The sequence below is a fragment of the Pipra filicauda genome, unplaced genomic scaffold (genome assembly GCF_003945595.2).
Source record: "Pipra filicauda isolate LSUMZ 115617 unplaced genomic scaffold, ASM394559v2 scaffold167_size3244652_pilon, whole genome shotgun sequence".
In the NCBI taxonomy this organism is placed as follows: domain Eukaryota; kingdom Metazoa; phylum Chordata; class Aves; order Passeriformes; family Pipridae; genus Pipra; species Pipra filicauda.
The window spans coordinates 942,589-969,924 of NW_024104184.1; the positions used below are offsets into that span (position 1 = coordinate 942,589).

At 38.8% G+C, this 27,336-nt stretch overlaps 1 protein-coding gene across 5 annotated transcripts; it reads left to right on the forward strand.

The window, feature by feature from the left end:
* Positions 1-163: 163 nt before the first annotated feature.
* Positions 164-25,433, forward strand: CUNH12orf40 (chromosome unknown C12orf40 homolog). Of its 5 annotated transcripts, none has more exons than XM_027731985.2 (13): positions 248-8,435; positions 10,042-10,081; positions 12,103-12,238; positions 13,152-13,284; positions 13,780-13,846; positions 14,641-14,745; positions 17,882-17,988; positions 20,538-21,070; positions 21,311-21,383; positions 22,071-22,131; positions 22,685-22,751; positions 23,464-23,546; positions 24,121-25,433. In XM_027731985.2, the coding sequence occupies exons 1-13, from the start codon at positions 8,098-8,100 to the stop codon at positions 24,733-24,735; spliced, it is 2,358 nt and encodes a 785-aa protein (XP_027587786.1). In that variant the 5' UTR covers positions 248-8,097; the 3' UTR covers positions 24,736-25,433. The 5 variants fall into 5 exon arrangements, with proteins under 5 accessions (XP_027587790.1, XP_027587786.1, XP_027587787.1 ...); XM_027731986.2 differs by having other exon boundaries at positions 249-8,130; XM_027731987.2 differs by lacking the exon at positions 248-8,435 and adding an exon at positions 8,638-8,660.
* The last annotated feature ends 1,903 nt before the right edge of the window (positions 25,434-27,336 follow it).

Below are 27,336 nucleotides of genomic sequence, written 5' to 3' on the forward strand. Positions count from 1 at the left end.
CGGCTCCGGGGCAGCGCCTGCACAATTCGCGTAATTTGTTTCCTGTCCGCTCGCCGAAAGGAAACCGGTATTGTGTTCTGGCAGCCCAAAACAACCCCGACCCAGTCGCACGGCCTCTACAGCAAAACCCGGCTAATTTCGCACAAAGGAATCAACCGTAAAGGCAGTTGTCTTGATGCTTTATTTTTTCTCTTTTCCTAATTTCTTATTTATACTTCTTACCTCGTTTGGAAAAGGTACTGTATTTGAAACTGCAGGGGGAGAATCAGAGTACTTAAAAAATACTTCAGGTTCTTTTACACCTTGAAAATGTAGTAGTAAGGGAGCTGTATAAGATGATATATGATAAAGCATTAGTTTAGGGTGTGTATATAAAAGCAGAATTTAAGAATGTGCTGAGCATATAGGAGTGCTGAGCAGCCCGGCCTTTCCCTAGAAATGGAGAGTAAGGCCACCAGTCTCTTGGTAACTCAGCAAATGCTGTCACTTTACTGTTATAAAGCAGCCCCCTTTAGTGGGAACAGGGTGCAGTGATGATGTTTAGAGAGCAACAGAAGCTTCAGGATGAGGGAATGATATCTTTGATTTGAGAGCGAGCAAGCTTTGCTTTTAAAAATCAGACATCATTTATCTAAACATCCAGGTGCCTTCCAAAAAGTCCAATAAGCCAAGACCAGCAGGAAAAGACCAAGAAACATCTATTTCTCATTTCTTCCTAGGAGATTGCACAAATTCCGTCCACAATGGGCTGGACAGTTACTTAGAGAAGATGTGAGGTAATTTTGGAGTTTATTGTATTTTTACCAGTGAGGACAGGCTAGAGATTTAGACAGAGACCTTTCTAGCCTTTTTTTTTTTTTTAATAACTCAAATAAAGCTAGAAAAATGTCAAAATCTGACCTAGTGCAGTTCAGCTAACTTTCAGTTAGTAGGTAGGCCTGATTTCACTGCAGGTTGTTTTGTCAGTAAAATAGGAAGGTTTTTCAGTGCACAGACACAAGATACACTGGCTAAGAAATTGCTTTACTTAGGCTTTGTTGTTTTTTTAATCATGATCTCCAACTGCATACTTCCCTTTCTGGCTTGTGTGTACCACAGCATACTCTAAGATTTTGCCAAACCACAGCTATTTGCAATATTCCATTACTCTAGCGTTTTCTTACAAAGGGGAAAGTTCACAGATCTCTTTTGGTTCTGCATGTCTGCTGACCTTTCGCTTTGCAAGATCCTGGACGACTGAAATTTCTGGTGGCTTGGTGGTTAGTGCAGACGTACACCCCACAGTCAGATCTGTGGGAACATTTAAGTGAAGCAAATCTTACTGTGCAGTGTTTCAGTCAATAAAAGAAATGTATTTCCTCCTTTTGAAAGCATGAAGAAAAGCCTAAACTGTTGTTTTAAATACTCTCTTTCTTCTGTTCTTGCTGCCTCAAGAGTTTTGCTCTGCCACAGTCCTGCTCAGTAGTCCGTGCACAAACTCCTCTTTGTGAAGCATGGCCTTAGGTGTTAGATTTTTATATTTTTTTAATGCTGAAGGCAGCAATTTTACTACATTTAGTCATAATAAAAGTTCACAATATTACTCGAAAAATAATTAATAAAGCTGCAGTAATATTGGTGCAGTGTTCAGTGAAGTTTGAGTAATTGAAGCTGTGAGATTGGAGGGATGTTGATATTGGAACCAGAATGTTTGGGGGTTTATCCTCTCTAAAGGAAAAACACATTTGTTAGTGTCAAATGATTGTTTTTTAGTCATATGGTTAGTTTTCACCAAATGCGTTAAAATAACTTGTGTGCAGGAACCAATAACTGAGGAGGAAAAAGAAATGGCGATAATGAGTATTAGAGTGACTAACGTCCATGAATGTTTGAATATGTAGGAACTAGAGTGTAATCATGGCAACTGATGCCTCTTTTTTTCTCTTCTGTTTTAATCCCGCTGGCTCCCACACCAGCACTTGGTCCTTGCACAACTCTGTGGTTGCAGTGGAGGTAGTGGAATTGGAATGTGAAGGCTGTTATGCAAGAGATATCAATCAGTCCTACTCCATGATCATTTTTTGTATCTTTTGATTCAGTGTTTGAAAAAACAAAGCGTGCAACTTTTTAAGCAAAAGGCCATTTACCTGATGTTTTATATGATCCTAACAGAAGGTCCCATAGCCGTTATGTCAATGTGCAGTAAACTGGAATTTCCTCACTGCTTATGGAGTTATCCACTGTGCCATAAAGACATACAAAATAAAAAATAAAGATACTGAAAAATAGATATAAATTATGCATTTTGAATCATTACTATTTATGATCTTTAACATTTAGATATGCATAGGTCATGTATACAGTACATAGCAGCTTCTATGTGGATGAGTATGTCATGAATCCACACAGTGCTTGTTGTTTTCAAATACTAATACTGAACTGTAAATAATGTCTAAAATATGTTGTACTGTAATATGGTGAGCTGGGAACGTCTGTTATTTTCTTTAATTTTGAGCTGTATATTTTATCATAGTGGTGTGGGAATAGTAGGACTCAGCTTGAGCCAGATTCAAGAGAGGATGAACATACAAGTCATTAATCAAGTAAATACCTTACTCTGAAGTACTTCCAAATTTTCTGTTTACTTTAATGTCATCCCTTACATAAGTACAGAAATACACCCACAGAAAGAGTTTGCAATGTCAAGGCACACCAATGACAAATTTGATGTTTTTATCAGAAAAGGGTGATAAGATACCCTGACCTTTGATTTCAAGTTTGTATCAGCAGAAATTATCTGCTTATTCAGCCTAGTTTAGAGAAGCTATTGACTATATTCATATACCTCAGTAGAATATCCAGACACTGTAATTCCTTTAGGATCTGGAGATCTAAGCCAAGCAAGGAGCTTCAGGTTTAAAATCACAGAGGTAGAAGCTTGTCGAAAAAGTGTCACTGTGGTGAGACTGGCCTGATCCTACCAAGCAGTTGATTCCAACTCTTTTGGTCCTAATGGGGCTGTAGGGTACCCAGAATAGCCAGAGGTGTGTTATGGCAAGAGAGGAGAGAGGAAATAGGGAGATCCTACTCTGTTGTTTGGCTCCTGAGTGTAGACATCACAGAGATGGTGTAAATGGGGGGCATTCCCACACCAGGAGTCCTCTTTCCCTTACTCTGTCTTTAGGGAGATGCATACTTGCTGCTGTAAATTTGAACCCTGTATGACTTGTGGGTTCTGATAGTTTATCCATAAGGGATTTGAGTAATCCGACTGATGGGACAGTCAATAGCAGACCAATCACAAACAATTCTGACTTCTGAGAACAGTGAGATTCTAGATAGAATACAGCTCTAGAAAGAAGTGTAAACAAGTTGTTTTCCCTTTACGAAGAGAGAGGGACAGGGAAAAGGCCAAGGATGGAGAAGATCAATGTCAGCTGTTCCAACCACAGTAAACTGCCAAGTTAGGATCTCAGACAAAGAATTACCATTTCAGTATTTACACTTAAATACTTAAAAACTTAAATATCTGTATGTTTTGGACATATTTCTCTTTCTCGTTAAGCTTATTTCTTATTTCATACAGGTAATTCAGCTGAATCAGCGTGTGTCTTTTTTATGCTTTCAGAAGTCTTGAATATGTTACATATGTTTTTAAAGGTTTTGCTTTGAGTTTCTTTCTGTTTAAGGTTTCTATTCTCAGATCATCTGAAGAAAATGCAACCTTATTAAACCTTTTCTCAAGTGCATTGTGAACACTTTAAATAAGCTATATGCCAAGTACAATAGTACAGGTAAAAGTGGTAAAATCATGTAGCTGGTATCAGTTAGCAATGGTGCTACTGGCTCTGCCCTCAGCAGAGCCAGTGTTCTACTCTGCAAAAGTGCAGGCAGGAATAAATCCAGGAAAATAATCTCTTCTACTCATACACCCCAAACACGGGATCTGCTGCCATCCTTTTGTTATGCCTCAAGAATTTTTGAGGGTTTGCAGCTGGTATGACAACACAAAGATCATCTACTGTAGTTTATTTATTAACTCTTATTTGGGAGACTTCTAAATATTAAGAAGAAGCAAACTGGTTCAGACCAGTGCTCCATCGAGCACAGGAATCTGCCTCTAACAATAGCTCTAAGCAGATACCCAAGGAAGAAAAAGAATTGCAATTACATGTGATGCTGCCTCCCCTGCTACAGCTTCATACTCTCCCACCCTCTGACCGTTTTTAACTGTGAGAATTTTGAGAGTGAGAGGTTTTTCTGTTAAATATTCTACTCTTAAAAGTACTTGTCCAGTCTCTCTTGAAATAATGTAAAGTCTTATACAAATAATAACGTCTATGGCAAGCAATTCCTCAGATCTACCATATCATATATGAAGAATCCCTCCTTTCATCTTGATTTGACCCTGAATCCCACAGGCTCCACTTTATGGCCACCTATGCCTGTTCTGGAAGAGGCATTCAACAGTGGAGCTCGCTCTTCCTCACTCTCTCCCACTCTCCTCTCACCCAGCAACTTTCCCATCTCAGGAGTTCGTCAACCTCTATTCCATATCAGCCCCCAGCCATTGACTACAGCGATACCAGAACTAAATATTCTCCTCCCTTTCTTTTGCATTTTAATAAATGGCAGGACTTTCCCTTTTGTTTCATTGCTTCTTAGTTTTCTTAAAACCTTAAGTAACAGATGTTGTCAGCAGCCTTAATTAAATCCATCAAGACTACAGCAATCGCTCTTTTCTACATGTTTATGAGGCAGCAAATTCTGTCTGCAGAAGGTACACTATAGGTCAGCTTTTCACATGCTGACCTACATTATAGTTCCTGCAATTTTTTATGCAGAAGTAAGCTTTCTGGATTGCCACAGAATTATTATTTCTCAAAATTGTCACGTTTACTACCCTCTAGTCTCTAAAACTACTCCAAAATCAAGTTATACATGGTCATAGTGCTTCATTATAGAACTCTTCAGTGAATACCATTTAGTCCCGATGCTTTGCTAGTCTTTGTTCGGTCTTGGTTAAGATGATTTTGACTATCTGTTGTTATTTTCACTTTGGACTGATCCTCACTGAGTTCTCCAGAAAGGATTCCTGTATAAAGTTCTCCCCACTTTCCTCATCAATGAATACCGATGCAAGAAGACTAACTTATCTTTTCTGTAACATCCATGTCTCTTCTGAGCACTTATGTTTTACCTTGGCCCTCAACTGGCCCTCTAGCAAGCTTTGTTCCTAGTTGATGTGAAGAAGAGTGATTTAGTAGTTTGGTTCCTTTGCCTAGTTGTTTCCCAAATTCTTTTTGGCCTATCTAATTGTATTTTTGTGTTTCTCAGAGTTCATGTTCCTTACTGTTATCTTCTTTTGAATGCAGTATAGCTATTTGCTGTGGTTCAGACTGTTTCTTTTTTTCAAGTCTGGTATCCTTCAGCTTTTTCCTAGCACACGTAAAGATTTAATTCTTTTAGCTCCCTCTCCTAATTTGTTCTTAACAAGACTGACATTGTTCCCTTACTGGAGTTTAGCACATCTGCAGAGGATTCTTTGGTCTTTTTTAATCTTTATAGAAATACTGTTTTCATAAAATGGGGTTTTCAGCATTCTGAAAACAGATGTCGTGCGTTGTTCTCCATCAAGCCAAGGACTGCACCTAGTCTTGAGGGTTCATTCAGTGAAAAATTATTCCATCTAAATAACACCAGCTAAGAATGGCATCTGCTTCATATAGCAATGTGTCAACCTACTGTTGTCAGTGGTACTGTCCTGGCTGGTGGTTTGCCATGTAGATCGAATCCCATGTTCTTCCCAGATGGGCATTGGATTTTGACCCAGGCAGATTAACTGCTTCTCTCTGAGCTGACCAGTTTGCTATGTTTGGAAACTGTTTAGCCTCTCTACTATCTACTGTCTCTATACCCTTTCAAGGTGAATAGAGGAAGGGCCTTTCATTAAATTAATTGAAAGAGAGATCTGTCTTTCAAGAGGAGCTACTTTTAAAAGGAGCAACTTTGTTTTTAAATCAAGTTTTGTCCTCTGTTTTAAACCTCCTCAGACTCTTATCATGACTTTGCAATATCACAGCCATCTTTTAAAAAGAACTTTTTAGGGCAGAACAATCAACCAGGTTAGTGTAAAACACCACAGATAGTGTTGCTTTTTTTCTTTATAAACTGATCTCTCAAGGAGGAAATGGACATAGATCACTGACTGGAAGAAGACCATGCAACTCTGTAAACAAAGATTAAGCACTGCATTTGCCAAAGGAAAGCTTCCACTTGGAACAGTCAGGCTTCTTTTAGTTGTGCATTCCTAGTATTAGCTAATTAGGCTGATATTTAGGGACCTAAATAAGTGCATACTGGTATTTAAAAGTACCAAAAATTCCTACCCTGGATAGAGATTCAAAAGCATTTCAGTTACTCTGCATCTTACTTATTAAACTTACTTACTTACTTAAAGCTGGATGCTTTGAGTTGCACAGTCAACACTTCAACACCAGCCTTCTGTAGAAATGCATTCTTGCATCAGATAAATGGTACACTACTTTGAACTGCTTTGCTATGTCACTTGTATCTAGAGCTGATCTGATAATGAAGAAGCATATCAGAGAGGAAAACTCCAGTGATGGAGGTTGGAAAGCTGTTCTGAAGAAGATCCTGTATAATACTTTCTTAACAAAACATGAGAGGCAGTTATTCTGAAGGGTGGCTGTAAAAGTTAGAAAAAGGGGAAATCTTTAAACTTCAGTTTTTGACACATAGAGAAAGTCTTTCTTCTATACTTACTTAACTTCCCAGAAAATCAGCTAAGCTCCATGAAACTCATTCTCATGACCTTTTAAAAATTAACAGTAATGACCTGCAATTCTTGAAAATTAAGATGTCACTCAGACATCCAAAACAATTATTTCAAACTTTTCAAATGTTCAGTCAAGGCACAACATGCAGATACTGGAAATATAGTCATATACATCTCAGGTCTTATTTAATTGTTTACTTTGCCTTCCTCAAAAAAGAACTGATTCTTTATTTTATGGATGTTTGAAAGGTCTTTATCTGCAGAAAATAATTTGAGGAGAAGATTTCTTATGTTGAAAAATAATTAATTGAAGCTGCCGTGTCACTTTTCCAGGATTCTACAAATAACTGCTAACTACCAGACTAAATAAATCAAACATAAAGAAAAGTGCACTTTTTTCTTTAAATCTAGACAATACTATAGAAAAGTAAGGGTGATGGTGATACAGAAAACATGATATATTAGAAAAACAAAAGTAAAAGGTATTTGAATATGTTAGGCATGAAACTTCATCTTAGACATAGTATTAACATGTGAAACATTTACATTAGATGGAATTGAAAATAAAAGTTAATGTTTGAAGTGATTAAATTAGTTAAATTAACTTTCATTCTGTCATCTATCATATGAGCTGTAGAGGCACATAGACTTAAAATATAGATATTACCTATTGTGATGATTTTAATCTAGTGTTGTTACAATAACCAATTATGCATACTATTCCGATTCTATAAACACCCTAATCAAATTAGAAGTATTACAAAGAAAAAAATCTTGGGTCATTTTTAATATTAGACTCCTAATATCTACTCTGAGCATCCTTCCCACTGATGTATTAATTCTAAACAAACTTTAGTACCCTGAGAAATATTAGGCTAAAGATAACTCAGTAAAGAAATGCCACAGGAAAAGATTCATGTAAAATTTGATGATTGTTTTGTAAATGGGTGCCTTCACTTGCTGAAACAATGGCAGGGAGTCACAGGGAAGGGAGCGAGTGGAGCTGTGTTGCTGCTAAGATGCCCTGGGAGCACAGGGAGCACCTGCAGCTCTGCATCTCTCCTGGAGGGTTTATCACATTTGCACACAAAAGGTCATCAGACAGACCCAAGGGCAACAACACTTGCTAGTAGAAAATGCTCATTGATTCCCTTGTTGCCCCTAAGTTACCTGAGGAAGAGCGGGATGGGGAGGAAGGTGCTTCTCTCTTGCCTTAAAAGTATGGTGGTTGTAGCAAAGACAAGCTGGCCCTGAAAGACAAATCAATTCACTTGGGACAGCAAGAGGTTTTTGCAAGGACACCCCCTTGCAAAAGAGCAATGGCTTCTGGCAGCAGCCTGTATGGAAACATGGTGGGTAGAGGAGGAGCAGCAGCAACCAGAGTATCACTTCCTCCCCATCAGCTGCTTTGCTTGGTTTTCTGCATCCTTCCCTTTTGGCTGTGTGTCCCTGCACCACCCTTTCCTTCTTCTCTGCTAGCCTGGGGACATGGGGAGCAGCTGCCCTGGTGCTCCCAGGGAGGAGGAGACCCTGCAGGAGGGCCCTGTGGCCCTGCTGGGGGGCTGCAAACCATCTCTGTCGTGGCCATCGCCCCCACCTCCAGCCCTCCCTCCCTCCCTCCTCAGCAGCAGAAAATGAACTGGGTTGGTGGCAGTCGGTGAGTGAAACTCTTCAAAGGCTGACAGAAACAGCTCCATGCTGTGTCGGTGTCCCCTCACAGGCTGGGCAGCGCTGTGGTTTGTGTGGTGACGCAGCCATCCCGCCCCAAGCAGGGCTGTCATGTTTAGGCCCAGTGTTTCTCCACAGGCAGGGGCTGGGTGAGGCCTTTCCTCACACTCTCAGCGAACAACAGTGGTTGCCATTTAGAGAAAAAGATGTACAGGTATTGAGATGCACTGAAATAGTAAAATACCACAAACTGAGTTGTAATGTTAAAAAAAAAAAAAAATAACATTCAGTTTCTTTAGGTGCTGTACCATCTGCCCATCTACTAGAAATGTAAACCCCACAGATTTTACCAGCCACTGGGAAGCAGTGTTGCTAAACACAGCTTTGTAATCTTCTTGACTCTATGCAGAATCAAACTAAAAGAATGGCTTACTCATCTGGAAGTCTTCCCAGCAAAATGGGATTTCTGAATATTGCCTCTGTGAAGCAGGGGGGAGAGCTTCAGTTTGAAAAAAAAACACCCAAAACCCCAAACCCAATGTTGTCCTAAATGTCTGTCTGTCATACCCTCTCTAAGAAAACCCAGTGTGTAGGAGTATTGCACGCACTTAGCAAATACAAATCAACCTGCTGCTTGCTGCTGCTGGTAGTATCTGTCAGGGTTCCTTAAGTGAGCCTGGGATTTGCGTTTGACGTGCCAGAAAAACTACCTGTTACTAAGGCTTCTCCCCACTGCAAGGGCAAATGTTATGTGCGCATGTTTAGAAAGTTTGTTCTAACCTTAAGAACAGAAAAAGAAGAAAAAGTCATTCCAAGGGGATATTCAATATTTCTAACCCTCACAAATGTCCTAATCTTACCGACCCAAGGAATGCAGCCGTGCTCACCCTGCTCACAGCAGTGACCATGACGTCCAATTTTGTGCACTATGTCCTGTAGGCAATCCATTTCAATGCATTTAAGGCTAAGTTTTACAAGTGAGATACATAGTTTAAGGTATAACCATCTCCTAGGGTGCACAAACAACAGCACCTTGTAGTGACAAACTATTGTTCTTACCTTTTTTGTGGAAGGTTCACAATATTCTGTACCAAAAAGGTAAAAGCTTGTATAGTGCTCCTTTGGGTTTTTTGCTGATATATTTTGGAACTATATTGCAGCATGACAAAGAAAATTAGGAGAAAATAATATATTGACAAATATTTCTTAAGTTTTAAGAAATTACAAATTGATGAAATGTTGCATTACAGGTCAAATGACTAAAAGCTTCTTCTGTTTTCCTTTTTCATGTTCAGTGTAGTAGCCTAATAGACAATGTTGTCCTGTCCTTAACTGAGTAAACCAAGATCAGTCAAGGTGACTTCAACAGAGATATATTGACTTAACTACCTGAATATCCATTATAACATAACATGTAACATAACATAACATTAGCATAGCATAACAGAACACAGCACAACACAACATGGCATAGTATAACACAACATAACATAACATATTTGTGTCCTAAATTCTCAATAACATTGATGAGCAATTCAAGCCATGACTCAAGATTATACTTTTGCAATTAAAATAATAATTATTTGCATTTTTAGGAGCAGAATCATATTAAAGCAGGAAAGGAGAAAACAAAAGGTAAACAGTTTTAGCTACCTTGGATTTTATATTGTTATATAAATGCTTTAGTGGATTTACTTAGATAATACTTTCAAAGCATCTGTTTTTACCTGACTTTTAGAGCAAAAGTCTTGTGCTAGGTTTACTACACTGAATTCCAGCAGGAAGAGGAGGCAGCCGGAGAAGGGCGTGAATGAATGAATGAATGAATGAATGTGCCCAATTTAAGTTTTACTGAATTACTGCTGTTACCATATTACATTGCTATGTGCTGACACATGGGATTGCTTGAAGCCTCACAGTGACAACCACATGGTCAGCTGGCCTAACACATGCATACACAGCTATTCTTCTGGGCTGTATTAAAGGGTGTTAGGCTCATTGAAGTACTTTATTTGGCATTTGCAAAAGTAGGCCAACTTATTTGTATTTTGAATCTGAAAGTGAAATAAGAGAACCAAACTTATCCCTGGCAGAAGATGTTTCAAACAGCAAAGAGGAAGAAAACAGTAAGAGAAAATGGCTATAACCGCAGTAAGTGAAGTCAGTGTCCTAAGCAGGGAAGAAAGAGGCAGTACAGGGAAGCTCCACCACTGCAGCTGGTATCCCCAGTGCCCAGAGCAGGTGCATAGGCATACAGAGAAGTAGGAGAAACAGGCTGACTGTATGGAGACAATCACTGAAATAAAAACGTTTACATAAGGGAATGCAGGACCAATCAGCAGCTTGTTGTCTTCATCACTTTCCCAGTCTCCTGGAGGCCTGCGAGTTCTCAAAATATCTGTTTTCTCAGGGATTACTAGTCTAAACCACATAATTAATGTTAAAACTATGTAATTTGCTTCAGTGGAGGAGGGAAATAAGGAAAGGATCCAAGTCAGAATTGTTTTTAATAATGTAGCACTAAATTACTAAACAGAGTGGTAATTTTGTAATTGCTATTACACAATTATCAGTAATTTGGTAATTTAGAGGTGATGGAAAGAAAATATCTGGGACACTGAAGGGAAGTGGATACATCTTAGGGGTGTGGACCCCAAAGTAATATAAATTTTGAAGTGTTGATTTGTACACAGGTTGATTTTACTTCTTAACTGAAAAATAGATATTTTCCACAGATGAAATCAGCCTAGAAAGCTAAAGATAATAATAAATTATACTGAAAATTAGTTACTAATGAACATGTTGGGTATATTGGTTACATGTAACCTGCATTCAGGAGAGGAATTACATTTCAGAAGAAAAGCCAGTGCTATTTTTTTTTCTTTTTGGCATAGCCTTCAATTTTCAATATCCATTTTTCAGTTAGAAAAAATAAATCTTACTTGTTTTATTTTATTAATCTGCTATACTTGATGCTAATGATTTTAGGATCGTTATTAAGTCTCTACAAAATGACGTTTTTTATTTCCTAAATTTTCCAGAATTATCTGCTTGATATATTCAAAGTGTCAGTTATATCTCTTTTTATTCCTTACAACAAAAAGTCTTTCTGAAGTCCCAATCATAGAGATTTGTCTTTCTTTTTTTTTTTTGTCACAAGACTATTTTCTTTGTCAAGAAAGACAAATTTGGAGAACAGTAAACTCTTTGTGTCATTATGGATGGCACATCTGGTGTATGTAATCTTGCTAGTTTATTTGCCTACTATCTTATAAATTGCCTAAAAAGCCCAAGTTTAAATTTTTGAAGACTTCTTTCTTGCCACATTTGTTATCTTTTATTTGAAAGAAATAGTTTTTAGTGATTATACAGGAAGTATGAGAAATGAGTGTTTAAGGACTAAATTTTTGGCATCAAGATAACGGTGACTTATTCTGAATATGACCAATTATACTTGCAGTCTTTTTCAAGGCCATAAAAAATAAATTAACTGCTAACAGGGTGTGAGAATTCAGAGGTACTTAATCATGTGTTTTTATTATTAGGAATCGTTCACTAAGTCTTGCTTGCTAATCTCAAAAGAAATATCTATCTATACTTCTAGTCTATTGTTGAAGCTTTTGTCAAAAACTTATTATCTCCTTTAAAAATTTAAGGAATACTTTGAAAAAAAGAAACTTAAATCAAAAATGAAGCTTCTGGAAGTATCATCTCCTAAAAGTTCAGCAGTCAGTTTAGATCTTCTTAATCTCTATGTGGTTAACCAGATATCAACCAAAAAAGACAACACCGGTGAGTTTTGAGTAACAGTGTTCTGACTTCTCAGAATCAGTTATTCTTAACTATTACTGCTTTTATTTTCGTTCTTGTTCTTCCACTTGTAACTTAATGCTCAGTGTTGTTTTATTTTTAAAATAAAAAAATTGTAACTAAATACAAAAATTATGACTGAATAAAAAGTCAGGGCATAAGACGAATCAAATAACCTTGGCTACAGCCTACGTCACCTTTAAAGTCTTGTACACTGTCCTGGTTCTGGCCAGGAAAGGGTTAATGTTTGCAACATACACTTATGCACCTTCCTCATTTTCTATTCATTAATTTTATCTTATATCCATTTCTTTTTCCCTTTGCCGTTGAATGGGTCCATTTGTAATCCACTTCCTTTTTCATTTGGGCATTTGGAATAATCTTGTCAGTTCTACCCAAATTATCTTTCTTAAAATCCATTATTAAACTTCTAAAGAAACGTCACTGCAACTTCAGTCCTACTCTTTACCTGCAGATGGGGTACTGAGAGACATTGTTTAGTGGTGGACTTGGCAGGGCAGGGTTAATGGCTGGATTCAATGGTCTTAAGGTCTTCTCAAACCTAAACAATTCTATGACTCTATGACTCTTATTTTCTGTGACATATTCATAAACCAGATTGTGGAAAATTTGTTGTCCTATGCTGAGGAAAAGTAGAAGATGACTGAGGAGGGCAACAGAGCCTGTCCACACACAGTAGCTGACTGTGAATAATTTTATACTATCATGCCATTTAGAATAGAGTTTTTGCATTGTTAGTAAAAAAGAAAGAAAAACTATGGCTTTAAATGGATTAAGAAGTCTAAAACAACAGCTTTTGTACTCAAGTGAACATTCAGGAACCTCAAAACTTTCACCAAGCCCAGCTCTGACATAGCAAATAATTTCATTGCAGAGAATGTGAGGAAGCCAGTCCACGTGGATATCATTGAAGATGTAAAAAAACTTCCTGGGAGACACAACTTAGAGCTTCCCACGTCACCACTACATACACAACATAAGTCAAACCTAGATGATCTCCAGAACAGGTACTTGTATAAAATAGGCAATAGTTATGCTAAAATGAAGTTCTGGAAAAGGTATTTCATGATGGTTTTATATTTGGAGTATTAAGAAACCATATACATACCGTAGTAAACAGGGAGTTTCACAATCACTCCTGGCATTCCAATGATACTGTGAGAGTAAATAAATAGATTCTGAATAAAACACTGCACATGAAGCTGAGAGATTTTTTTAAAAAAGGTGGTGTGTTTTTACTCATGTCAGGTACATACACAAGTTTTATCTTGAGAAGCAGGCTATTCAAACAGCATTATCCACTTACACTGCTTTCCTGTCCAGCTTCAGACCCTGACCTGACCGAATCACACACAGGCTGCTCTCAACTGCTTAAGAATCAGGCCTTTGTAAGATGTGTGGAAAAATATTTCTAAATTATTTTGAAATTAATACTCTGAATATTTTAATCTTACAGATCTTGTATCTTGTATTTCATAGGCTGTTTTTGTTCATTTTACAAGGTTACAAAAGCAAGTACTGGAAAGCAGAAGGCAGCATCTCTCAGAGAAAGTAAAATACCAGCATAATGTAGGTTTATTTTTCCTATGATATGAAACTAAAATTGTTCAGCAATTGCTGTATTTTTAAGTGATTTTTAAAAGAGTGACCAAATCTTATTTGATACTGAAATATATGAAGTCTTCCTCTGTAGGACTATTTTGATATATTATTTTGCAGTCACATTTTATATTTGTTCCTGTGATTACATATTTCTGGAAGGCTCATCTTGTTTTAGGCATTTTGCAAATTATTTCAGAATATCTGTGCTCTAAGCTAGTCATGAAGAACAGAGCTTATGGGAAAGGAACAGAGGCCAACAGCAGGTAATTTAAAAAAAGAACAGAAATGTGAAATGATGGAATGTGAGAAGCATAAACAAAAGTGAGTCTTTAAGAGGAACTTAAGTGCAAGTCGCAGAACCAATTCAGCAGATCATTTACCTATATAGTGGTAAAAATGTATTTATATCCATGTCTCTGCAGGATAACATTTGTGTGCATGCTTCAAATTAAATAGGTACTTATGTCTTTCCCTGAAATAAGCCCTTATAGCCTTATGTTTTTCGTGAAAAAGTCGTATCATGACATTCGAATACACAAAAATTTTCTCTTCCTTGTGGCATATGTGCAGAGATGTAAAAGATATAGAAAGGCTTGATTACCTTGCACTTTATGCTTAAATCAAAACAGTTTCTGATAAAATTCTCTTTGCCATATTTTGTCTAGTTTTCACAAGTAACTGAATTACTGTATGTTGGCTCTAGTATGGAACAAGAAGACAACTGAGCAAGAGCTTTTATTGCTTGTTCATTGTCTTCTTAGGGTTTTCAGTCCTCTAACTGTACACAGCTTCCAGAAGAAAAGTTCAACACAAACCTAATGGGCGACATTTGGGAACAGACCTATGAAGAGAAGCTGCAAAAGCAGGTTTGGTTAACATTTTACTTCCACAGAATTATTTTAAACTAACTTTCTTTTGTTTTGTATATAGATAGAGTGTAACTGTGAAGATAATTATAAATGATCAGCATCTCTCGTAGGCTGGTGGCAATGAATAGTCCATATATACAAATATATTTGTTTTATTGTTCTGAAATAAGCTTAACTTGAGCTTAACACTGAGCTCTCAGCATTGCTGATATCTGCAGAAAGTCACATGCTGCTGGCTTTCTTTTGTTTCTGGCTTGTAAAATTGGTTAAAGAAAGCTGAAGTGTATTATAGTTGTAGATACGGCTTTCTTAAACATACAGTTGGTGTAACTGGGTGTTGTATGATCCCAGTTGATCCCATGACCTAATTTTTAATCTTGCAGTGTAACATAGTTCTTACAGTATTCTCAGTGCTCTAAAAGGATCGAGAAAACCCTGCTCTTTAACTCATTACCTTTAAGTAACAATTGAGAGTTATTTGTTCTGATGCATGTTACTATTATTTTTTGTTAACTTCAGGATTCTTAAAACAGTCATCCTTAGAAAAGTAATAGCAAATACAATATGCTTTATTTTTTAGAAAATATATTATTAGTTGGAAATAATAAAACAAATTCTATGTGTATCATCAGTGGTATTATAAAGTCTTGAGGTAAGTGAGGAAGAAGTGCTTCAAAGGCTTCAGAAAGGAAGATGTTGGGTTGTTCAGGAAATGAGTAGGCAGAAACCCAGAGGAACCTGACCTGAAGAAAAAAGGAGCCCAAGAAAGATGCTTTCAAAACACAAGGACAGTCTACCTCAATGTGCAAGAGAATGTGGAGGTCCCAGAGGCCACTTTGGCTGAATCAGGGAACTCCTGACTGAGCTCAAATGCAAAGAAGTGTAGAAGGAGGGATGGGCAACCCAGGAAGAACACAGAAACATGCCTTGATCTTGGAGGGGTGCCATTAGGATGGTCAGAGCTGAAAATCACAATGGGTCAGAAGGGCAGTAAGGAGGAATTCTCTAGATGTTTCATCAAAGAAAGAAAATGAAGGAAAGTGCTAAATAGAATTGAGACAAAGGACATTGAAAAGTCTGAAGCACTCAAAACCTACTTTGCTTCAGGTTTTTCAGGCAGGTTCTGCTCTCTGGCTATTCTTCAAGCTCAGTCGGGAGTTGAGGGAGAGTGGTGCAAAACGGTAGTGAAGGAACAGGTTAGAGAATCCATAGTAACCTGGACATAAAGAAATACATGAGACTGAACAGAGTCCATCCAAGTATATTGAGGGAGTTGGATGACATCACTGCAGGGCAGATATCTATCGTCTTTGTAAGACTGTGGTGATCAGGAAAGCTTCCCAGCGACAAGAAATGTGTTATGTTCATCTGCAAAAATGTAAGCATGATCTGGGGAAGTATCATCTCACCTTTGTCTCTGGAAGGATTAGGGAGCTAAGCTCCCAGAGGCAATTCCAAGGTACATGAAAAACAAGAAGGTGTCTGGGAACAGCCATCAGTTTTCCCAAGGTCATACTGTGCCTGGTGGACTCAATTGCTTTCTGTGCCAAAATTAGTAGCTCAGTAAATTTGGGAGAACAGCAGGCATTATTTACCTACACTTGAGAAAGGCTTTTGACAAGATTTCCCATGGGATCCTGGTAGCCAAAATGGGGAGGTATGAATCAGATAAATGGACAATAAGATGAATAAAAAACTGTCTGTTGCTATCATACTCTAAATAGTTGTCTGTTGGCTAAAGTCTACATGGCAACAGGTCAATAATCAGAAATGGTTTGGGTTGGAAGGGACCTTAAAAATCACCCATTTCCAACCCCTCTGCCATGGGCAGGGACACCTTCCACTAGACCACATTGCTCAAAGACCCATCCTGGCCTTGAACACTTCCAGGGGTGGGCCATCCACAGCTTCTCTGGGCAACCTGTTTCTCATGACCTCACAGTAAAGAATTCTTTCTTAATATCTCATCTAAAACTACAGTCTTTCAGTTCAAAAACGTTACACTTTGTTCCATCACTACATGTCCTTGTAAAAAGTCCGTCCCTGGCCCTCTTGTATTCCCTTTAGGCAGTGGAAAGTTGCTGTAAGTTCTCCCTAGAGACTTCTCCAGGCTGAACAACCCCAACTGTCTCAGTCTGTCTTCATAGGAGAGGTTCTGCAGCCCTTTGATCATCTCTCTGGCCCTGCTCTGGACCCACTCCAACAGGTTCACGTCCTTCTTCTGTTGGAGGCCCCAGGTCTGGATACAGTACTTCAAGTGGGGTCTCACGGGGGCAGAGTAGAGGGGCAGAATCACCTCCCTTGACGTGCTGCTACAATGAGCACACCCAGTAGTCAAAGGCAAGCGATTATTTCGCTCTGAGCAGCATATGTGAGAACACGTCTGAGATAGTGTCCAGTTTTGGGACCCCCCCGGTACAAGAGAGAAATGAGCAAAGTGTTGCAAGACCAATGAAGGGCCACATAAATTGTTAGGGGATTGGAGCAGGTAGTGATTATGAAGCGAGTGAGCAAAGAGGGCTTTCATTGACTGGGAAAGACCCGGATGTGGGGTGAACTAACCAGTGTCTTCTACAGTCTAAACAGAGCTACAGACAGGACAGAGCCAGAGGTACGCAGAGAAATGGCAAGAGGTGGAAGGCACAAGTTTCAACAATGGAAATTCTGTTTGTACAGGATAAAAAATAGCCACAAAACTGGCTAAGCACAAGAAGAGGCCATGCAGCAGGTGGTTGTCCTGAACATTACTGAGCAATCTGGCCTTAGCTTGAAGCTGGCCCTGTTTTAAGCAGGTTGGACTAGATGACTCTTGAGGTCCCTTCCAGATGAGGTTTTTTGATTCTGTCATCTTCAGTGGAACTTCAGCTTGTTACAGTCTATCAAGCTTGTTCATACTATGGGAGGATGGGGTGCTAAAAGGACATTTTGCATATTAACATTGATATGCAAAGGTGGAAAAGTATGAGTTATACAGAACTCGGGCTGTTAGCAGGTTTGGGCTTCCACTGTAAAGATAAAAAGAAGTAAAAATGGTGGGAAAACATGTATATTATTTGCAAACCCAAGTTTAAAGTTTTAAAGACTATAGCCATTATGTGTATTCAGAGTTTGATAGCTTCTACTGTTTTCTCAGCCAGGAAATAGTCCTGATCAAGACTCTTGGAATACTAAACCTCCAAGCCAGTGCATTTTCAGGAAGTCCGATACAGTGCTTCAGGAACTGTTTGAACCATTTCATAGGTAGGCAGTGATTTCACACTAAAGAGGGAAATAACAGTCAAGTTTAATTAAGAAAAATACTATGATTATCTGAAGCTTATTGCTACTTGTCTTTTTCACTGATTTTTGATGCTTTTCAAATAGAAATTGAAATCAAATGGAAAGACTAAACATACAAAGCTATTTCAATTTGCTGAAAGACAGCAAAAGCTGAATTTTGGGTAGGCATTTGGAACCATGATCTATTTTTTCAATATTTTTTCAATATCACAAACATGATAGTGTTCACCTTGAACGATAGCTCAGATTTACTAAGCCACAAGGAGAGTGAAGCTGCCTCAGGTCTCATTAGTTCTGGTCACTGTTGCAAGTGCTTTTCTGATGACCTTGATGCAGTAGCAGTTGAGCAACTCCACCTACTTGTTTATACTTGGAATTCCATGAACAAAGCATTTTCTTTCCTGCTCTTTCATATGTGATCCTACTATAGCTCTTTTCCCCTATAATTTTTTCAATAATACTTTTATGGGAATATGCTCTTTGTTTTTTAAAGAATGGTTAGAACTCAAGAATATATTTCTTTTTGTATGTGCTGATTAAAAATATTTCTAATCATAGATGGTTTAGGGCCAGACTCATTTGTACTGAACATTTTATGTAATTTTCTTTCCAGGGACTCTTCCCTTGGATCTAGGGGTTGTACACAGCTAATCTTTCTTTACTCGTTTTATTCTATGAGTCTGCCATCTGGTTGAAAGTTCCTGTCAGTGTCTAGCTTTGGCTGGATAGAGCCATAAAAAGACCATATAATATTTTGCTGTTCCTGAAGTACCTACAGCCTGTTTGCTTGGGGACTTAAGTGACTGATAATCTCACTGGTCACACGATAACCAGGCACATTAGCTTCCTCTCAGCCACCTTATCTTTCTCTCTTCTTGTAGCTTCTCCTGGTTTTCTCCAGCAAAACCTAAAATGAGGATAGCATTCACCTTGCTGTATATCTGGGACAATTCCTCATTAATATCTTTACATTAAAGCCCTACATAACCTTATTGCATCTACACCTCCCCTTTCATTTCTCCCCCGGCCGTCAGGCCTGCACTCATCTGCTTATGGCACCTCCTGTTGTCTTCTGCCCATTTATGGCTCACTAAAAACATCTCCTTTCCAACTGTTCTTCAAATCCATTTCTTTATATTGTCCTTGTTTTGTTTTCATCCATTGTAGCCATAAATTCTTATACCTCAAGAGATGGAAGTTCTTTTGTGAAGGGAGTTTCTTTAACTGTGAAAAGTAGAGTGTAAATTTATACAATTGTTTAATGTAACATACTGATGATGTAATCAATGTGCGTAATTCTGAGAGGTGTGGCATTAAATATTAACTAAAAATTTTATATGTCTTATCTTCTCATCTACTCTTAACTTTTACTTTGCATTAAAAAATGTTCAGCTGGAATTAAGAAGAACCCTCTGAATTGGTTCACAAAACAGTTTTACCTTCCTCACATATATCTGTCCAAATTTCTCCAGGAACAAAGTCTAGTGTGGTTAGCCTTTTAAAACTGTTCTGAGGAGGCTTCTGTAAGCAGAGGAAACTACTTCATAGAAGTACTGTAGAATCTTTATCCAGTTCCAAGTATTTGCTGAACAGAACACCACAGAAGTTTTCTGTACTACATTTCAGTTTTCAAGTTCCATTGACAGCATTGCTCAAAACATTTTAAAGAAAGGTCATTTTTTGAATGTCCTTCTTTGCCAATTCTCTGTGCTTCTGAAGACTCTTAACTTTTTGCTCAGAGTTTCTGAAAGGTCAGATCAGCAGATCCGGCCTGGAAAAAATACAGTGAAAATGTTAGATTAAGAGCTAAGTAAGTGAAAGCATGATAACCTTCAAGCCCCTGATGTTTGCATGATAACATCTTCAAAATCACTACTCTCAGAAGTGGGGTAGGGAAGTCTGGCCAAAATAAAATGTCTGACTGGCCACCTGACAGTGCAATAGAGGAGTTCTGTGCTGAATCAGGATTACTGATCTCAAGTACAAATGGAAGTCACTTGCTAGAGAGACCAGGAATAAAGCAGTACACAGAGCTTATTAGGCTTTTCAGTACCCAAGAGGACAGTAATCTTGAGGAACAAACTACTTTTATGAATAGAGGAAACTATCTTCCTCGTTTTTTGGTTTTTTAATCCCCTCCCCAAAGTTGCTGCCTTTGGTCAGCTGGTGGAGCAGCAGTGACATACTGTGGCTGCTTTTATAAATCACACCCTGGAGGGTGTGATACCAAGCTCCATGGCTTGGTATATTTGGAGATATTATGAAACAGACCCCCTTTTAAACCAATCTTACTATAAAGTAAAAACTAAATACAGTAGAATACATAATTTTTCAGGTGAAATAATGCTCATTTAGGACAAAAACAAGTGTGATGAGTAGTGAAGTCTTTGAGATTTTTATCATCAAGTTATAAAGTGTTGTGTTAGCAGTCAGTATTTTGCTTCTTTGCATACTAAGCAAAATGTTTTTTTTCTTTTCTACCCCCACTCCTCTTCACCCCCCACCCCCAGGCTAGACCCTATGAATTCTGCCAGGAAAAATCCAGTCATAATGACCAGTAACGAATCAGAAAACTGTGAGGGAATAAAAGCACCGGTATTTGATTTTGTGAAGGAAACTGCAGAACTGAAAGCTCCCCAAGTTGGAAGTGGTTGTTCCTTTCTGGCCCTGTTTGAAGATGAGAGCCAACCAATCCACAATAATCCTTCCACAAAACATTTTAATCTTTTTGTTAACCAAAGCAGTACTGACATTTTTTTCATCCATTCTGACGTTAGAAATCAAATGACTGACAGAAATTATCCTTACAACACTAGAAAGGCTTATCCTGCAATCAATAAAAAAAAAAGTTCTGTAGACAGACACCTTGAAGGCATTTTCACAACTCCAGAACTCGTTTTTCTTAAAAGTAACAATGACTCAAGTGCAAGCTACAAGGAAACCAGTGGACTTCATAAAACCGACCTGCAGAACTTTAATGGAGGACAGCACTACTTCATACCCTGTGAAAAGAAAGAAAAACATGCAAACCTTGAAAAAATTGGTACGTATCAAGATTTAAAGGACATGTATTCTGGGTTTTATTCTCCTTTTAAAGATATATAGTCTTATAACCAGAAATGTATCTGCCCTGACTGAAAACATACCATGAATTTTCTGATTGCAATCACTTAATTTTAAATCCAATTATTTATTTTAAAAACTTGACAGAAAGCTTTGTTTTCAAATTGCATTTATTGTATTACATTTTAAAATCAAGGTTTATTTTTTTTTTTTATTTTAGAGACATTTGCTTATCACCATGATCAGCAGATTAACTTAAAGGAGAATGTGCAGAATTATTCAAGAAAAAAAAGGTGAGTGCCATGGAAATTATCAAATTATTAACTATTGATAACTGCAGAGACCTTGCTGAATTGGAGAAATCCTGCCAAGAGGACAGGAAGGTAAAATTCTAAACAGTATTACTGAGGAGTCAAGTTTTCCCAGTGAAAATAGTAGTGTATAATGTGAATAAACTTATGCACAGGTAAGCCCCTTATACCTTTGCTCATCTGCCTATAATAAGTACAGAGAAATACTGCTTCATGGGACAGTTCTGAGTTCCTGAAATTAAGGTCTTGCTTTGGCTTGCCCCCTAAAAGACTCTGCCACATTCCACTGGCCGCAGAGGAAATTAGTATCTTCCCTGGGCTAAAGTAAGCACATGTGAATGCCCCATATTTTACAAAAGACATGTTTTTCAAAGCCTCCGATCCATAATATCTTCCATTTTACAAAACAGCACTATCTTCTGCCATCTCTCCAATTCCATTTTGCATTTCAACAGAAATGAAGTTTATGAGAAACAGATTCTTGGTGTAAAATCTCAGTTCAGAAATAAGTTCAGTCATATCAATAGTGGAAAGCATTTTATGGTTACTGAAGGAAAAATAAAAGTTGAAGACAGAAAAGTCACAAGTGAGGACTTTAACTCAGAAAGAAAATAAAAATGCAGGAGGGAAAAATCACTTACAAGAGAACTTTGTGTTTGCATTCCTCAGGGATGACGAGTCCATGAAAGAAACAGCCTGGAGACAGAACCAGCTCTTTGGATTTGAAGAGGTAACTTTTTAAAGAGACATTTTTTGTCAAAGATACTTTGAGGCAGAGAAGGAATATCCACGACAGTTAGAAACTGAATATAGCTTCACTGAATTAACTTCTGTGGAAGCTTCTTTGCCATCATTGTTTATAAAAGGAGTTCAGAAAGAACTGCTTCTAGTGAAGTGGTTCAGATAGACAGCCCTTTCAGGTCCACAGTTCATGTGCTTTGATTCACACCTCAGCTGATGCCTGAAATACATTGTGTAAGTTACCCATCAACCCTTAGGATCAAATTCTGCAGGCAGTGCCCAGACATTATATGCAGGATGCTTCAGTATTGTAAAGGAGTTTTGTGCCAGTATACATATACTGGCACATAGTCTGTTAGATGTTTTGCCTGTAGAAGTCACCCAGGTACATATGGTTCTGCTCAGGGTACAAATACCTCTTAAAATAATTTGTGGTACAGTGCAGTGGCTCCTTTATGTAATATAGAAACTGAATGTTCCTCTTAACCCGAGGTGCTGATCCAACTGAACCCTCACTATTAACACTTCATTATTTTTTACAGTTTACAATAGCACGAGAGAAAGAGTCTAAGTTTGGAGCAAGTTCAAATCTTCATGAGATGGAGAAAAGTTAGTACTATTTATATATTATTACTTTTTTTTTCTCCACATGTGAAATTGAAACAGTTACTTTTAAAGCCAGGGAGAATGATCTTTTTGGGATGTTACATTTGTTGAGGGCTTGTTTTTCTGATTCATACAGCACTGTAAAAAGACAAGTAGCATTACCAGGTAGCTAAGAACCATCTGTGTTTGCTTTTCCTTGAAGAGAGATTCTCTTCCATTAGACTATATGCTGTCATTCCACATGTGGACAGAGGAAGGGGAGTCAGCTCCCTCAGTAGCTGTAGCTGTAGGGTCAGCTGTGCTGGCTGCATTTCAGAGCAGAAGATCTCTCATGGGCCTCCAAGAAAAAAGCATGTAACTTGTATGGCAGCCAGTGTGCACATGGAGTCTGCTGTGTTCTCTCACAGCCCTCGCTCTGCAGAGTCCTTCTTGCTTTGAGTAGCACAGTTCTGCTGCTGGTGCAGCTGCTGATTAACAGCACAGCTGAAGCTTTGGGACACCTGTCTCACAACTTCTGCTAAGATATGTTTTCCTGAGAGGAGAACTGGCTACTGCCTTAGATTGCCTAGATTGAACTTGCTAACATTTTATTCTTTAAACAGTATCTTAAAACTGCATCGGAAATAATAATGTTTAATTCTACATGCTGTACTTGAGAACTGGATATTTGGGGAGTTTCTGGTGAGTAGCCTTTCTTTTTCATCTATTTTTCAAGATATGGAGTCACCACTCAGCAGCCAGTCTTACAGTTACTCTCCAAGGCAGACCGAGAGCTATTTGAGCTGTAGTCCTGACACAGTGAGTACACCCCACAACCTTTGAGGGTTGGCAGGGCTTCATTCAAATCACATCTCCATGCCTGAGGGCATCTAAGGGTGGATGTAGCTGGAATCTTACTTATGGTTTTGCCTTGTACAAGGCAAATTCATGTGTGAGGAGGACAAGAAATTATTAGCTGTAAATTTTCCTAAGTAGTTTAACAGACATGTGGTCTGTTCTGTTGATAATGCCTGGCCGTGTGGAATTACAGTAGCATGACTGTGGGAAGATGCTCTTCCTTTGTGTATAGCTGCCTTACATTACATGCCTGTAAAGCAGAAGGATTTGACACACGGTGTTTTCAGCCATTCTTGAACACAAAAACATCATGGTGTGTGAGTATAAATTGCACGTGAGCGTGAAGGTCTGCATTGGCACCGAAAGCCAGGAGTACATCCTTGGGAAAAGAATGAAAAAAAGCACAAACAACCTAAACCAGGCAGCTCTGGCCTTTCTGTTTATTTGACTAACTTAGTTATTAGTTAGTCATTAACTTAGTCCTTAGTTATTGAACTATTTAAACAGCTGCAATTGCACAATTCTATTCAAACAGTGTGAAGAGGAAGACACAGCCAAAAAGACAGAATATCTGAATGAACAGTCTTTGAAGACACATGATGCCAATCTCTCAGCAAGCAGAGAGGCCCCCAAGAGCTTCCACACCAGAACTGTGCTTCTCCAGCCCAGCAGTAATTTGGCTAGAGAAGAAGCAAACATTCTTCAGGATAAAGGCTTAATTTTTTGCACCATAGAGGACAAAAATAAAAACCATGCTGCCCCATCCGAGGGCAGCTCAGCACACCGAGCCCTTAAGAGAGAGCACGTCACTCGCAGCACCAGGTGTGATGTTTGGTCGCAGACTGACCGCTCTGTGACAGAAGTAGAGAAGACGGATGTGGCCACTCAGTGTGGCACCCTGCGGGTGTGCAACTGTGGGGGCTCCCTGCCCGCAGCCCGCAGCCCAGTCGGGGTCCCTCCTCCCCGCACCGCCGGCACCGCGGGAAAAGACGAACTGCCAGCGCAGGAGATCCCGGAGCCCGCGGGCGCCGGCAGCGCGGCCGGGACTGCTGCCCTTCCTTCTGAAGCCGAGTACCTGAGTCTGGCTGGCAAAAGGACTCTGGAGGTGCTGAACTACATTGATAAAATGAAGGAGAGAGATAAGCAGTGACCAACTAGAATGGCATGGGGGGAACACAGAAGTTTTGTTCTGTTCTCAGTGTGTTTCATTCACTTGGCATGTTTTGATTTTTCTAGTCTGGTTGGACAAAAAATATTTTTGCTGTTTGTTTGCTTTAAACTATTAATACCTGTGGATTTCTGTCTAACTACTGGTATCTCTAAATATGGGTTTCTATAAATATCCAACTGTTAACACATGATTTTACAATACCCTAGTAAATATAAGCATCAGGAATTAGATTGGCTTTCTCACCATATATCCATAGGATTCTGTAGTTTGGGATTGACTTTGCTTCTTTTAACGTAGTAGAAAGATGCTGTTTCACTTCAAAACATTTTTGATGTGGGTCCTAGTTCAGAGCTATTTTCTGGTTCTTATCCATTTTAACAGACAAACTCGCCTTTTCTGTGTGTTCATACTAAATACAAAAATGGAAAACAACAGAAAATGTACATCTGCACACATAGAATAGAATGTAATTTAAAAAGAACTAATTTATTATTTTAAAAAAATGCTGAGTTTTCCTTCCACAGGAGATCTATTGATACACTCTCTGGCTGTTAATACTAACAAATCTTTCATGTGTTTCTGTATTCTGTCTGCAAATTAAAAATTTGAACTACTTTCCTCTTCAGTATTTATGTGAAGTCACAAATCACAACAAAATAAAAGTTTCTGATAATATTGCTTCTAGGTTATAGTATTTCCTTCTAAAAGGTTCCTAGTCAAGGTGGTAGGGTGACTCATTCTGTCATTGACATCTACTTATAGATCCATACACCTTTACTTCTACAGATATCTCTCTCTGTATATCTCATAAAAATGTATGTATGTATGCATATGTATAAAAAACTGTGTGTGTGTGTGCACTGGCATTATCCAGCTGGCCGTGTGCAGGGATCCTCCTCCTTACAAACTGGGCTTGGGCAAAAGCTATGCTGGAGACTGTTCCCGAAACAGAGCAGGAGATTTGCTTCTCTAAGATTAATATATTGTGCTTTCCCCTTGGAGTCTGCAGTTAAAAGATTCACTGCCCTTATTCCCACAATGTCATTTTTTTTTTTATTTCTATGTTTTGTAGAAGGGGCGTGTCTCACCCAGCCTGGATGAGACTTGTCACCATCCTTTCTCCCTGCTCTCATCATCAAACTAGCGGTTGTGTTTGCTGCTGGGTTTTATTCTTGAAGCTAAGAGCCATTTTTACAAGGTCTATATTGCTCAACAGCTTGAGGTTTATAGCTATGCTATTTTAAAAATAGCACCTCAGATATTTCAGTGGATTTTTCTGTACTTAGAAGAACATAGATTTGTCTTCTATATGTATAAATTGCATCCATGGGAAGTGGTTTGCACAGCCCAACTTCTGAAACATGTAACTATTGTTTAGGCAATTCACTGCCCACTCCCTAAGGTTTGACATAAGCAGATTTTCTTTTTAGGTTGCCTCAATTTAATGTCAAAGCAAACTCCCTAGTATTTATTTTTTAAGCTGCAATATTCATCTCCACAGGAGCTATAATTTATTTGAGTAACAGCTGTGATTTGCTGAAAGCTCAGCTGTTACCAGTGGTTTCTAAGGCACAGTTGTTCACTCAGTGTGACAAAGCCGGTTGAGATTATGCCACACCAGCAATGGCCCACGCTGACTCAAATTAGGACATCTCTGCCTTCCCAGCAGTGTCCCGGTATGTACCTGCCAGCCTTTCCAGTGGTGCCTGTCTGATGTCACAGCCTCCCCCATGGCTGACGCTGCTCCATCGCCCTTGGTCTGTCAGCCTCCTGCAATACACTATGGCAGAGGCCAGTGGGTGGCACATTACAGCTAAAAGCTCCAGCACTGTGTGCTTTAGACTTGAGGGTTTTTATTATCCCAGCAGATGCAAAAATTGCCTCATGGTCAGAGAGTTCTTTGGTGTTTGTGTTAGTGAGGTACTGAAGTGACCCAAATGGAAGTGAACTGCCGTTAACCCACAATGGAAGTTACACTCCTGATTTCTGTGACAGTGGCATTTTTGCTGGGACTTCTAAATTGTGGTTTGTTTTACAGTGGAGCGAGCTACTCAAGTTCAGGCAGATACTCCTGATCTGCAGAACTGATCTGTGAGCAGGCACACTCCCAGTCTGCTTCTGTGAACCTACAGGACAAAGAATGCAGGTTGGAACCAGGAAAAGAGAGCTGGTTGCACCATATGGATGTATGTGGGGGGGGTTTCAAATGCTCTTTATTGAGTTACCTCTCATATTTATCATCACTTAGAGCCTTTTCATGGGTATTGCTTATTTTCACTTCAGCCACTAGCATAGAAGCTCCCACAACTTGTCTGGTTCCAGCCAGGTTCCAGCCTAGACTGCACCATTTCTCAGTAAGGACTAAAATTCCGCTGCTCGAGCCAGACACACACCTCCTGACTGGCTGTATGTAAGAGCTGCACACATGTCTCTAGTGCAATAATTCACCACTTGGGATATGTCAATCACCGTAGATAATCATGTTTCAAAGTCTTTGGATGAGACTGTATGAAATTCAATTACTTTACAATTTTTACCTGTAATTGCAAAGCAATCAGAAGAAGAAAACTATTTTTGTGA